This window comes from Hyalella azteca, unplaced genomic scaffold, assembly GCF_000764305.2.
Source record: "Hyalella azteca isolate HAZT.00-mixed unplaced genomic scaffold, Hazt_2.0.2 contig12850, whole genome shotgun sequence".
In the NCBI taxonomy this organism is placed as follows: Eukaryota; Metazoa; Arthropoda; class Malacostraca; order Amphipoda; family Hyalellidae; genus Hyalella; species Hyalella azteca.
In genome coordinates, this window is record NW_025942794.1 from 41,018 (window position 1) to 56,770 (window position 15,753).

At 37.2% G+C, this 15,753-nt stretch overlaps 1 protein-coding gene across 1 annotated transcript in view; it reads right to left on the reverse strand.

Moving 5' to 3' along the window:
• Positions 1-12,551: 12,551 nt before the first annotated feature.
• The window catches only part of LOC108668414 (neuropeptide F receptor-like), a gene marked incomplete at its 5' end in the record, with an annotated part of 9,299 nt that continues 6,097 nt past the window's right edge, over positions 12,552-15,753 (reverse strand). Inside the window, one exon of the mRNA XM_018155640.1 lies at positions 12,552-13,442. Within this exon, the coding sequence (XP_018011129.1) occupies positions 12,552-13,442 (891 nt within the window). The remainder of the gene's footprint in view (positions 13,443-15,753) is intronic.

Sequence of the window (15,753 nt, forward strand, 5' to 3'; positions counted from 1 at the left end):
CTTAATCAAATGAATTATGACTTAATTCATAAGTTGTAATGCTGTGGATTATAGTCTCAAACAACATCTATTGAATCGATCGATTGATTATACTTCTATCAGATTAATATCTGATTGTAGATTAAAAAAAACTTATCAATGTTGATATTTAAATAAAATTTCATTCGCGGATGTGTTTTTTGACAATAAAGTATTTTGTGTTAAGAAAATGAATGTTATCAAAATGCATGCACGAAATGGGAGGCTCACACTTTACTAAAATACGAGACTTTCTAAACATCATAATTACGTAATGCACAATAAACACATATCTCGCTTACAACTAACCGCTCCAAACAGAATTTTTTGCATTCATTGAGGAATTAATTTCACTCAAATTTATTAAACATTTTTAGTCGCTCTATGGCAAAGCTATGATAGAGCAATGGCTTTCTTGTCCTATCGTCCAGATATCAGCGGTAGAAATTTCCTTTTTGCGTCCTATGACTTCCAGGACGACGAGCGATGGCAAATTTCAGTCCAGTTCTCGTAACAGCGCAGGAATGACGACCCATCAAATTGAAATGTCTTTGGCAGGAGGGCACTCGCCCAGCCACCGCCGATCACACCAAGTTCTTCGTTTTTTAAATGTGAAGATGTTAAATTATTAATAACTAGCAGGTTAGCCCGGCGTTGCGAGGAATAATGAATTGATCCCTGCAATTCTCTAAAAGTATCCCGTTGTCACGAATACCGTTAATAGAAATATAATTAGTATTTGCTAATTAAATAAACCCTGTTCTACATAGGATATAAAACTATATATTGAGTCTTCTTTAATAATTGGGAAGACACTATTTCGCTATTTTATTTCAATTAAATGTATTAGAATTAAATGTCAATTAAATGTATTAAATGTCAATTAAATGTATTAGAAAATACTAATACAAATGAAATACAAATTAGAAAACTAAATTCAAATTTTTGATCCAATCCTTCCCTTTCACTTGAGCGATGCCCAACTATTCTCCTTCTATGATAAATTTTTGGGTCCAGGTAATTTCCCGACACGATAGGTAGCCAGGATACGCGCACGAACAGGCCCCAAATATTGCGTTTCTGGAGTTCAAGCGAAAAAAATATCAGCACACAAGTAAATGTTGACAATAATGCACAACAAAAATGTTACCTTGGTGGTTTTTTCCTGACCTTTTCCACTATCCTAAACTTGCTATAAAATTAATACGAGAACAACAATCCATGGCGCATATTCGGGAAATTCTAGCATATAAACCATACAAAATAAAGAAATTTCATAAATCATTTGGCGGAAATGCTGTCTCTTGATTGAGTAGAAGTAGCTTGAATAATAATATGGATAATAATAATTTAACAATAGAATTTACGAACCCTTGATAGTAGAAGTTACTTGGTGAAATATTCAGCGATATATATTTTTATTTTACTTGAAAACTTCCGTCTTAGACAGATAGCACTTACGTATAGTGTCCGTGTATGGTCGCTGCACCCTGTCCAGATAATGTCATTGCCGAGCGATGGAGTGGGACAGGTTGTGTTCACTCACGGTTAACATTCCATGGTAATACTACGATCATGTGGAGATTTTTTACAAAAATTTCGGAAATATTAGTCCGATAAAACGGCAATAAAGCTAATATTTTGATGGAGGTTCGTTAATATTGAATGATTTGATGATGGTATTGCGCCCTTATCAATGGAATTTTGTTGCAATGTTCCGATGAAATTTCAATATTGAGTTAGCAGAATATCAATACGATGTTATAGCTTAAACTTATAAATCTGGTTAAGATTATAAAGCACTGATGATTATTGTCAATTATTGTTGAAGCACACCTGATAATATCATCCGAATTATATTTTTAAGTCAAATATTAATCCGAACTGTGTTACCACGTGTGCTCACGTGGCTCTCCATGAAACAAATCAGACGTCGAGGTCAGGAATTAAGTTTGTTCACGAGCGGCCTAAAGCTGCGAGAAATTTTTCGGGGCCTATTTAGGGATATTTCTTGGACGGAGCGGAAAATCTTTATTTTACTGATAGAAACCCACAATCGTGGCCCCTATTTAATGAAAGATACAGCGAAAGTCTCGTTTTTAATCGGTTTATTAATGATATTAGCGTCGAATGTTTTATTTTTTGACTGATTAACTCCTCAGTTATTCGTTTATATGCATGTTATGTTGGCTTCTTGTCAGGAAATTGGTCCCCTTGGTTAGCTTCTAATTGTTCCCATCCTTCCAAGTTGAATTTTTACTTTCAATATTAAAAAAATCTTGTTTATGTGAATATTCATTGAAATTCAGGGCTCGATCGATGCCTGGATTCTGATCCGAATATCTTCGAGGCCCGCAATGGTTCAATGCACTGTATCCTGGTGGCGCTGCTTCGTGGCATATTATGAATAAATAACAATCATCATTATTATCTGATGTAGAATGATCAATGTAGATTATCTAAACATATTAGATAATATATCGTCACCATTATTTAACATATGCGGAGTGATCTTAACTCCATTAAATCAAATTTCCGCCGAGGATTTCTGGGCAAAGGTCTTCTTGTCACGCGAAGTGTTCCACTTTACCAGCAATGATCGATGCTGCCAACTAGGCTTAATCGTACCTGGGCTTGGGGGCTGGAGAAATCCCTTATTCAAATCTCGGATAGTAATTTGAATGTGTAAGAGTAATAAAAAACTTTTGTTGCGGCGAGAAAGTAAGGTTATTTCTAAATAATATAGGATAAATTTAGTGGAACATCACTTCAGACAGTAATTCTAGCTTAAGCGGCGTTTAAACTAGCTAAATTCAGAGAAATTTTAATAAATTATATCTACTGTAATTGAATTTCTGTGCAAACGGCGTAATGCATAAATCTCATTATTTGATTTCTATTGTCTCATTATCATTTACAGCTACGACGTCGCTCGTTCTTGTATGACCATCACTGTCAGTGCACAAACTAATGAAGCACAGAGCATTATTGTGTGGCGGTGATTGATTTGGATCTAATGGCATATCTGGAGGCTGTTAATCACCACAATTGACAATCTAGATAAATTAGTACCAAAATATTGAAAAATTATTTACTCCCACATTTTGGGTGGGAATAAAATATTCGTACGTAACTAAATTTTTTTACAGGCATGACCAAATCTGTATTGATATCTGAGAAATGACTGAGAAATTTTCTGTTAGAAGAAAATCACCTCGCCTGATGAACTCGAGTATTTCGAGGACGCGTCTACGTGATACGACCCACCAGGCAAACGATGTTGAATCAACTTTGAAGTAAAAGATGTTTGGTTGAATAAACGTTCCAAGGTCATAATTCATAGTTTCATTGCGCTGACGCAAAAAATTATTGTAATTGATTTACGAGTTAGATAAGTGCTTAATTATTCTTAGAAAAGAAGACACTGAAGACATTGCGTTTCGCTGAGTATGTATATCTGTGCACACATTGCTTGACAAAATAACACTTTCCAGCTAGCCGTTTCTTCAATGGCTTCAGAGCTGTCAATCAAATTCAATGGCTCTAGCAAATCCTGCTTGGTCAAATTAGAAAATTTTATTTAAACATTTTTGTGTGCCTTCATGAAAGTGATAAATATGCGCGCCGCAAGAAACTTCCGGAGAAACCAAAAACTTCCGGCCGGAGAAACCAAAAACTTCCGGAGAAACCAAACATTTTCATCAAAAACATCGAGGTAAATCTTTGACCCAGAGAAAGAGTGATACAATTCTGAGTCCAATAAATCACGCCCGAATATGAAAGAGATTTTAAAATTCCTGTGGGCAATGGCCTTTGACTTTTAAGTATGAACTTATGTGCGTACATCTACTGAAATTTTAACGTCATTACAGCGAAGACACGTGAGATTGGAAATTCAGTGCCGCACCGAGATGAGATTCTTTTCTGAATTGTAACATTTAATTAAAAAGTTCATTAAAAGAATATGTGCCAATGATTCGCGTGGAATGAGGAGTATTGATTAAGTTAAGCGTAGAGACGCATTCTTTCCCCGTTTTCGCAGCAATTAAGCGGAGGCTAGATGAATTGGCTTATTTCTCGACATCGTTCATCATAGCGTTTGTGTTTCTTCCTGATATATAATTGAACGAAGCTCGAAATATCAGAGATGCGACCTCCCTTCCTTGATATGCAGCATGTGATTCGAAAAATATTTTGGTTGCACGATAGATGAATTGGAGAGTTCCGTCAGCTTTAATGTGCAATGCATCTAAGTCGTGTTCAGTAGATAGGTATTGACATCCGCGTGACGGCCGATTTCTCCAGGCTCTTTCTGATATTTATGTGCAGAATGCGATGTGATATTATTGATGTGATATTGACTGCTTACCCGAGGAAGAAAGTAGCGTCGTTAAGGATAGCAGATTCTAAATAGCCTCCTCAAATTAATAAGAGTCTGATTTGGGGCCGAACTCGATACGTTTCTGCTTCGAGCGACACAACATGCAATACCATTACATTCAACTGGTGAGCGTAATTTGGGATACACATAAAATATTTTTACCATTTCAATGTTTAGCATTAGAGATGGTTCATGATTTGCCGGACAGGGCTAGATGTGAATTTCTGAAAATATTGCGTGATATCTATCACCAACATGAACTTGAAACTCTCAACTAGACTTTTTAGTAATTTTTTAATATACGACGCACGATTCAAGAAAGCCTCGCGCCGGCCACACGCTTTTAACGCAGAATGTTTTTTTTTATTTCAGGTCTCATGCATACAAAACTCGTGAAATTAATTGAAATAATTTATTTTGATTTTCATGTATTGTTTCTTCTTGTTTTTCGTCCGTTTCATGAAGTGTAACTTGGAATCTTGTCACAAGGTAAAGTGTATTGAAATTGAGATCTCATTGTAACTCTAATACATGCCATGGCGGCTCACGACTACTGATAATGCTTGTCCGGTGCATTAGTCAATATCGGGAGTATATAGGCTACTTATGTGACGTGAGTACGACAGCGGAGTCGCTTGCAACGTAGCAGCAAATCTATACCTATAATTCTATCGCAAGGGATATTATATGCGACAAATAAGTGCTTCTACGCCTGACGTCCCCAATAATTGGCACAATTATAGGAAGCAAATTAGGCAATTAGTTCGGACGAGTTTCTCCCACGCGACATTGGAATTGTGTGAACGCGATGTGGGCGTCGTTGTTGGAATTCCGTACACTCTCTGTGTGCATGCGTTCCGTGCACACCACTTCGTGCGTACGCGAGTGTCAGCGTCTCTGTGCACTGACTGTGATCTGCGTGTCAACATTCCATACCATCTACTTAGCATGAATGTCTGCATCTGTGTTCACTGCTTCGGTCTTTGTGTCTCTGACATATAATTATGTAGCTGCCTACTCACCTGCTTCAGTGCCCCGGCCATTTGAAGCCTTCCACCAAGGATGCAGATGAATATTTTGTGTTTAACAAATAAAAAATAAGCTTGCGGTTCAGGCATAAGCAGTTTTAATTGCGATACGCCTAGGTACATTCTTTCTAATGGAATAAATTGTTTCGAAAGCTCAATTCAAATATTTCAGCACAGAGTTGCAAGTTATATCTTTCTCTTGTGAAATATCAGCTTTTCTGCATCCACGTAATTCTTTAAATGCACAATTAATCTCGCTATTTATGTAATCTCTATTGCGCTGACTTATATTAACTTATAATATTTCAAAATATTTGGAGCAACTGCGCTCATGTTTACAATGTTTGAATATATCCCATTAATTCCTCACGTACGTAGTGTCATTTTCCACAATTAACTGCCATGCTATACAAGGTACAAGAGAATGGAAACCCTGCAGTAAATAACCCACATGTTTTGAAAACTTTTTAATTGTCACAAAATAAGCGAAAATTAAACTCTTCGCAAGAAATCATTTTTCCTGCCGCGCATTCTAAATTCAACTACAATGGTAACAGACTAAGAACTGAACCCGCGAATGGATGCCAAACAAAAATCGTAAAACAACTTTCATGGACGAGAATCGTACCCTCGCTTAAGGTAATTTGCATCTGTGCCAAAAATTCCATTAGTTTATTACTAAAGAGGAGGATTCAAATTTCCTTTAATATCATTTGGGTTTGATATTTTTTATGATGGGGTTTCGGAAATTAGAATTACTAATTGCATCAGGGCAAATTATTGGTTTTGTACCCCTATTTTAAGGATGCAAATCATCAGTTTGAGATGTAATAGATGTGGCCGCTTATGAAGCAATCCGAATGATGTAAGAATTTTCATTTTTCATTCTGCCTTTATACTCGTTTTAGAAATCACTGTTTGACATCATGCGCATTCATCGAGAGCGATTGCGTGTATTTGTTTTTCTGTCTTTGTGAATGCCCCAAAAAATTAATGGAAATCAAATTAGTATTTTTATTTGATTTAGTATCAAAACTGTCATGCTGAAGCATCTTTAAAGTACGTCCATTCAATGATATACTTAACTATATATAGGGTGAGTGGGGTTCTATTTTGCCGTAAATGCACCTGACGCTTGTTTTGCGTTAGCATGCACTGGGAAAAATAAAAGTCTCTGAAATTTTAACAAACATTTATTTCAATCTTCAACAAAGTTTATCTTATTTTCGGAAATAATTTCAATCACTTATTTCAATATTTTATTTCAATCAATAAAAAATTGTAGCGTTCCGTCTGGAGAACACATTTGCGGTTGTGGCAGTTCTGCGCAACTTTGTTATCACCTGAAATTCGTGTAAGCATTCCAATCAATATATTTGTTGGTACTTTGAATGAAACTTTACTTAAATTCAAGTTATTTTGTAGAGCAAATAATCTTTACTTAAATTCAAGTTATTTTGTAGAGCAAATAATCTTTACTTAAATTCAAGTTATTTTTGTGGAGCAAATAATATTTTTACAGAAAAACACGCCCACGCATGCGCGTGGTTATAATATTGACGGAATAAAAGTTGCGTTCCAGGCTCAGCGAAGGCAGCTTTTACCTCTCAATGCATTAAGATTTATCCTCTTTATCGACGGCAGTTATGTAAAATATATTATTTATTTGCACTCAATATACAAATTTAAACTTCTTATAAAGATTACTGCTCCAGCTATTACGTATATACTCTAATGAATTTACTTAAAATTACGAATATATTGAATTTTCCCCTAAGTTGATCTCTTAATTCTATTGTTACAAGTATCATTTCCATTCAATTTGAATTTCAATATTTTCTATATCATATTTTACATCTACTCAAAATTCATTTTAGTTATGATTTCATCACTCTATTCTAACCTTATCCTATGATTCTGGCACCAGTAATATAATTCTTTAACACGAAGCTTGATTTTACGCACTGTAATTTGTGAGGAGCATGTAATCTAATTGAGGCTTTTTCTCAGAGTCGTGAAATAAAGTTAGGGAATCGGCCGTTTCTTTTTTCGGCCTTCGACAACCGGACGGCGACGGACATAGTTTGTGCGATAGAATTACGACTGGAGGAAGGATAAGTGTTGATCATTATGGATACGGATGAGATCACAATGCGTAAAGGTGAGTGATGAGCATTATGGATAAGGATAAGTGATTATCATATTGGATAAGCATATGTGTTGATCATTAAAGGTTTATGATGACCATGTCCAAAAGTTACCAGTGCCGTCAGGTTTTTAGAACCAAAGTAACGGTAGCTGCCGATTCGTTGATTCTCTTTAGTGAAAAAAAGTTTTTCAAAATTAAAATAGTGACGCCGTGTAACTTCGACCATCGATCTGAGAGAAAGTCAAGTTATCGAAATTGTATAGAGGTCTTGTCTCAAGTGTTCACAACATTTCTTCTTTATAATCTACATAGAAGCTTTAGGCTCCACTCGCTCGTTGATACAGGTAAATTTCACTCGATGGCTTGAGCTGAATTTTTCCAGGCGTTCCGTAACTTTCATACTTCTTTTTGCTCGAGATATTCGCCCGGTCGAGCAAAAATATGAATTGTGGCGGAAAGTTTCGGCAAGACCAAAAGCAGTAGAAGTCCTTATCGACTCTGTCAGGCTATTCGATGGATTGGAGTTAGAGTTTTCTTCTAAAATATAAATTGTTACCCCATCACAGCCGCTGATCCGCGCGCATCCAGCATCGTTCAGGTAGAAAACTGAAACGACTTTTTACAATTAAAGACTTGGAAGACTTTAACAAAGTTGAAAGACTTGTTTTGGCATAGTTTATCAATAAATTATATCTATATACGCCGATAAGAAGCATATTGTATAATTTAATTACAATTCTATTCCTTATGTCTTATTTCAATCGGAAATGCACGAATCTTCACGTGGAAATAGAAACAAATCCACTCCAAGTCTTCGCATTCAATGAAAATTTTAACTTAAAATTATTTAAACTGGAAGCTTCGCCCCTATCCGGTCTCTCAGCGCTGAATTCTCGCCAAAGATCTGGCTCAAAGTTTCCGGATTCGGAATCATGGTTCTCTTCGGGGAATTTTCAAGTGTCTGATATCCAGCGGTGTTATCGTGACGTGCTGCTCGAGATGGTGGCCCCGAGTTTGAGGTGATTTACAGGGCCTTGTTTGTTCCGCTGCCTCTTTCCCAATTGCAAGGGCTGCGTCGATTTTTTTTAATTTGATCGCTCACACTGAGCTCTTCTAAAGTTTAGACCGCAGACGATTCTTTCTATACCTTCCGTGAAAATTATGGTTACTCAAATAAATTATGAATATTGTTATGAACATTTTTGACTATAACTCTAGTTCGAAATGAGTCCTTGATCAGTAACTGGGACTGGTCGCGACTTTTTTGTTTTAATTTATAGTCATGTGTTGAATTCACCGCATGTGACTATATTTAAATCCCATTTCGTTCATAAAATTATCAGACAATTTGAACTTTTGATTGAAATGGTGACAAAAATTTTTTTCAATGTTATAACCGTCTTGTATAAAAATTAAAGTTTAAGCTGCTTTGTGCAAGAGTTGTAAGCCAATCTGAGTAACTGCCTACATTTTCATTAAGAAAGATTCATTTCGAATCTTTCTTTGCCGTCAATTGCTGAGTTTTCTGCTCATATGACAAGCTAATGTATTTCTCACTTGCTTCCCTGGTATTGGCTGATGAATGGCACAGGCTGATTGGACATGCTCATGGATCGTCTTCCTTATATTCTTTCTTGCATTTGAGATCTGCGCTAATTAGAGCCTCAGCAGCTGAAAGTGATTACCCGTAAACATCGGCGCGCTCTGAAGCGACGTGCTGCCATTTTGCGCAAAATTCAGTGCTGCCATGAGTGGATTTGCTGATTCATTGGATTTTCACTCATGGATAACACTACGCAAATGTGAGGAAACTAAGCGACGAACGTATTGATCAGCATCAAAGTCAAAACCTGTCGATGAACGTAAGATTTGCGCTTTTTATGCCATTTAATTGCGTGACGAGAGAGTACAAAATCTTCTGCAAAGTTAACTCGTGAAGTATAAATACGAATAATTTGATAAAAAAAATATGCGAATGTCATTCTTATGTGATTTCATTAATTTTGTGCACACGAAAATGCGAAATAGGGACAATTGCGCCAAACGTTTAATCGCAATCTGTCCGCTTCAATAAAAGAAACAAATTAGTGCATGGGTGAGACATTCGATTTCCTTCCTTACATGCATCTAATTCTTATCCTGCTAGCTATTTACTATCTATATAGTTCCTTAAACATAGTCGTAGTCTTACTTTGGTAAAATTTTTATTCTTAAAATGACAATTCCTTCCTCTAATAATTCTAGGATGAACAAGCGGCAAGAAAAGCCATCACAGTAGCCAATTTCTAATTACATCACGAAGGAATGACATCAAAGACTGCAACAACCTTCTGTTCTCTCTAAAAAGAAACGCTACTCCTAGCTTCGATATTGTACGGACTGATACATTCGATTATTGTCGATTCCCACTGTAAATGATAACGTTGAATTAACGTTGTCATTATCGGATGGTCGTCATTGTACGTTGCAGCATTACTGAGACACACTACAGACAATTTGTTGACTTCACTTACGTTTCTTTTTTGAATTGAAAAACTCCTGTCTGTCTTCTATAGAATATGAACATTAATGATGGCTAAGTAATAAAACTGTTTGATATCAGGAAAAAAATTCTGTTCAGGACTACGTAGAAATAAGTATGATGCCCACCGTCTTCTCCCAATTAATGTCCCTGCAACAGAAGAATGAACCTTGCCGGATGATCATTTTTGGCACTTCTTCGCTCTAGGCTGACAAAAGTCTCCACATTAATGAAGCTTGTTTCTGGGTAACTTTTGCACCTGGCCGATGACAAGTCGGACAGAAAGCCTGTAGGAGAACTAATGTTCATTGGCAAAACATTGCCTGGTAAGAACAGAGCAACGCTGAAGAAAGAGAGGACGGAAGTCTGGGAAGGTGTTGGCTCGACATGATGAATGACGCGAGTGAAGCTCCTGACTCGACGGGTAATTGATTGAGCTTTTCGAGGAAGCGATGAGGTCGAGATCAGACTAGGCAACAAACACTGGCTACATTTTTGGACCATCAAATACAAAAGTTTCTGAAGCAACACAACGAACATCATCATGCACATCAGCTTCATTGAACTAATATTTCTACAAATTCGAATTCGTATAACAGGAATTTATTTGTACCCGAAGATTGTATCATTATTTTATTAAAAATTTTAGTGAAGCATACAGTGATATCGTTACAGAAGAACATATATATTGAGCTTTCATTAGGAAGGTTCAACGCAAGTCTTATGCTTACTTGAGCGAGTTTATGGAAAATTAGCGAGTTTGAGCTCTCCAGCAATTGATGTATTACATAGTCTTTTGATGAAAACTCGAGATATTGAATTCAAATTGTAGTACAATTATTAAAATTTTTATTGTAAAAACATTGCAATAATTTGCTGACATTGAATAAATGAAATTCAAATGGTTCAAAGTCTATAAAATGCAAGTCACATGCGTGGGCAGGTCATATTTCGAAATGTCTTGGCCAAAATCGATGTCCCATTCCGTTCTACTATAGATTGGAGATGTTTTAACTCAATTAAAAAATTCCAATGCTCTCTGCAATATTATGTGACGTGTCTAGATTTTTGAAGTTAACTCGGACAACTAGCTGCTGGCATGAATGGGGCAGGGGCAGAGATTTACCCTCAACCTCTTACCTTCATTTAAAAAAAAAACATTAATCGTTCTCGTGCTAATTTAGATCGACTCCCGACCACGATCTCTCACAAGTTCCATCCAACGTATGGCGAACGAGCCAACCAAGACTCAGGCTAGCCTTTCTGACATTCATAATAGTCTGATCCGACGTCAACTTATCATCCAGTAATATCCAACTGCTCGGAGTGCCAACGGAGGATAATTGACAATATATAATATAACCTCTGAGGTATTGTAGAAATTAATTTAATTGTACCATTATCAGTGACGCGTAGATATTAGCACGCAAAGATAGATGATGACTACCAAACAATGTTCGTAGTAGCGATGTTTTAATATAATCGCCTTTCATAATATTTTCATGAAGAATATCAGAAAGAACTCCTTGAAAATGTATTTTTTTTTTGTTTTTTAAATGAAATGGTTTTTTATGCTTAAATATTTTTGTTAAGTATATGCTTTCAGTAGAATGTTTCTCGTTGACATAAATTTCGTTGTAACCTTAATTTCTTTTGTCTTATGAACTCGGAAATCGGTGGCAATTATAACCCGTGACAATGCTTGTAGGTATTCAAGAGTAAACCAATGACGGCTACGATTTAAACTGAAAATATCCTTTTATTAGATTTCTGTTCATGCACAAATGAGAGCCTGACCTCAGTACAGTCTATATAGAGGAAGCACGAATTACGAGTAACCACGGAACACATTATGAGAGAGATTCACTGCGTTTTTTTTTAGATAATCTATTACGTCTAATCACTTAATGATTACCTTACTTAGCGACTTCGGAAATTTGACAGGATGTCTCCATGTCTATATGATTGCCTCTTGATAATATTTACTTACGAATACAAGGATAGTATCATATCTCAATCACAAATAATGCTTTACATTGTTTTCTACTTAGAGGTTAATCTAATAGCTAAGGCTTTTGTCATAAAGCATTTGTAGAAAATCAATATCTAGCCGAGACATGCAAAAAGTAACGACTGCTGTTTAATCGCAGTTACCGGCGAATGCCTTTAAAATTTCACATCACATGCCGGCAGCGCATAGCGCAAAAAAGTAAATTGAAGCAACAGCTGTAAAACTTTCAAGCAGATGGTTGACAATGATTCTACATTAGAATAAGTATAAGTCGAGGATACATGCAGGATAAAGGGTTATCTCAGTGATGTGATCGCATTAGGTATTTTGACCCGCTCATAGTCATAATTGAAAGCAAAGGTTCATCATATTTCACGCAGGCTCACTGATTTGTAGAAAAGCTCTCCAGCAGTTGAAATAATTATTTGAAACCATATTCTCCTTCACACTGGTGTGCATTTTACGTACAGTGAAGGATCCATCAAACCATTAGACATTTCAAACGGCGCGTTAGACTCGATGAAATCTACCACTCTTGGAGGAGGAGAATGCAACGGTTGAGCAATAATTTTATACCCACTACAACACTGCGACAAATCAGCGAAGTTCTCATCTCGTTTAACTATAAGACATATTTCTGGGTGATCTTTTGACTCGGCAGTTGGCTTAGCTAGTTTTTCCTCCTTTTTGTTATAGAAAACTTTAGATTTGGCTGACTTGGATCGATGTCGGCATGGCATGAGTATGAGCCACAACTCGTTGAATTCTTTCCTAAAGTTGTCGTTGAGCCATCCGTAAAGCACAGGATTGGAGCAGGCAGATGACATGCCTAACAAATGACAAATGGCGTACACCATCAACATGGCGTCCGTGTCATCGCCGAATGGGTTCGAGAAATCAGCAATTATGTTGTACAGATTCAACGGTAACCAAGATAAACAAAAGATAATCGCTATAGAAATCAAAAGAATATTGGTTTTCCTGTTACGAGTTTCGTCTTTTCGTGTCTTATTACCGTTTCGGACAACAGTTTTGGCCATACGGAATTTAAGTTTATGAACAATCCTGGCATACGAGATGGTGACGGTGAGAAGAGGCACGAAGAACTGCACGAGCATCACGAAGACGCTGTAGTATCCTCGTCCGTGGTCTACAGGCCATTCTTCGAAGCAGAAGTTGACGGCGTCGAGACCTGGCAAGCCAATGTCGTGGTGTTGCAGCGTCCTGAAGAGGAACTGTGGCATCGCCAGCAACAGCGCGCACGCCCAAATGCCCGGTAAGGTGAGCAGCGCCCCCGAGGTGCCCAGCGCGCGACGTGTCGGGTGAAGAATCACCTGGGGTAAGAGAAATATATTAATTAATGTGGATTCTATGTTACAGAAAATAGTGTCGTGCATTTCAAACTGCAGTATAGAATAATTTTAACTTCGTGTTTGCAATATCTATCCTTTTTGGATTAACTAGAAGATCGCTTTTATTTTGCAGGATAATTTTCTTTCCGAAATCATAATTTTTTTGTTTCTCATCTTCACTTGAGTTAATATTTTATCCTACACTGCGATTCAAAGAACGACATACGAGTCCCGTAATAATAATGCCCGTTAAGAGCGTTTTTCAAGTAACTTAAATTACTTAACCACTTGGAAATTTGTTTCGCTTTCTAGCAAAAATCTTCAAAAATATTCAAAGCATCATTAAATATTTTGCTGTAAAATTTTTGGCTGAAACGTATCATTTGGTTTCCTCCATAGTTTCATCGCCGTCGGGACAGGAATGTCAGTGTCTCATTCATTGACTTTACGGCCTGGCGCCCCGCGTGCTGAGAAATTCCCCCGCGTCTTTCATGAACTCTAAAGCGGCCTGAATGCATTACGCTAAACCGCAAGCTTGTCACCGCTCTGCTTTCTGTACTTCCTGGAAGAAGCTGTATAAAATGCATGAATTAAAGCGTTTATTTTGGTACACATCGCCATCAAGACAAGATGAATTTATGACCATTTTTCAAATATTTTAGATCAGTGTTATACCGGTTTCGTTAGATATATTAAAAAACAGAACATCGTCCATCACTTGTACGCGTATTACAATTCATTTTAATATATGATAACTGGACAGTTACATATTTTCCAAGTAGAATTTTGTATGGACATTTGTAAAGCTTCTTAGCCTCTTGATCCGCTGATTAACATCTCTGCTTGCAAATTTTTCCAGCGATAATGAATAAAGAATTGGTAATTCCAGAGCATGTGAAACTACATGCCTCTTGAGACACCTTAATTATATTAGCTGTAAGTTTTAGTCGCTCCAAAAATTTACATAGGTATAACTCTATCTCGCAAACGATTTTAAAGAAATTTGGCACTAAATTTCAAGTTAGGATGAATCATGACCAGAAAAAATATGCATTAGAAAAAATATGCAGTTTAACTTGAACTTTTCAAACTGAAATATGAATTCAAATAGCGCTTGCGTTTAAAATACTGTTACAAAGGGATCGAACCAAAATTGTATAATAAAATAATCTAATTGGTAATCATCTAGAAACCTTTGTTCTTTATTGAACTTTGAAACCGATCTACACTTGTTTTTCAAAATCGGTACTGGAGTAGTGAGCGAATCCGTAAATCATGATACAGGAGCTTCGGACGAATAACATCAATTAAATGAACTGTTCCCAGTGGGTGTTGCAACTACAGTGAGTGAGTTGCATCAGAGTTTGAAATGAATTCATTTAACTACCTAGTGAAGTGCTACAACTCATTATATAAGCCGCTTTTAGTGCATGCAAAATGTGTTGCAGCAGAAAGTAAGAACACGCGACACATTTTCTTCTTGCAGCTGAATAGTGAGAAGTCTTATGAAGAAGTAGACCTCGGAAAACTTGTTCTTTGGCACAGACACATTGCTGTGACATTAGTGTTTATTTACGTTGTGACACAACAATGTGAAAGGTCATGAGTTTATATGTACCATGTTTTTGGATGTCGTCTATATTCGATTCGTAAGCAAAAATGTCGGCCATGATTCAACTTGCCAATTGTAAATGAATCAGGGAAATGCGATCTACTTTTAGAGGGTTATAAAATAGTGATCGATATATATACAGGACGTACAGGTAGTTATTTCGTGCCGCTCTTAGCAAGCATTAATCATTTAACGGTGTTTGAGTAGCCGCGCTCGAGAGCTAAGGATAAAGTCGATGCACTTCTAAGGCAGCGACGTGATAGGCTGTGAGCGTTTAGGCTCGGTCACGCGGTCTCTGAAGTGCTCCGTAAACTTATCAACACCTCCTCAGTCTCTATTGCTCGATATGAGTGTCGCTGGGTCCTTGTGATGACACCATAACAACTTGTTGGTCACGTAGCCAATCGGTTGGTCACTCTGCCAACTTGTTGGTCACGCTGCCGACTCGTTGGTCACGTTGCCAACTTGTTGGTCACGCTGCCGACTCATTGGTCACGTTGCCAACTTGTTGGTCACGTTGCCAACTTGTTGGTCACGTAGCTAATCGGTTGGTCACTCTGCCAACTTGTTGGTCACGCTGCCGACTCGTTGGTCACGTTGCCAACTTGTTGGTCACGCTGCCGACTCGTTGGTCACGTTGCCAACTTGTTGGTCACGTTGCCAACTTGTTGGTCACGTTGC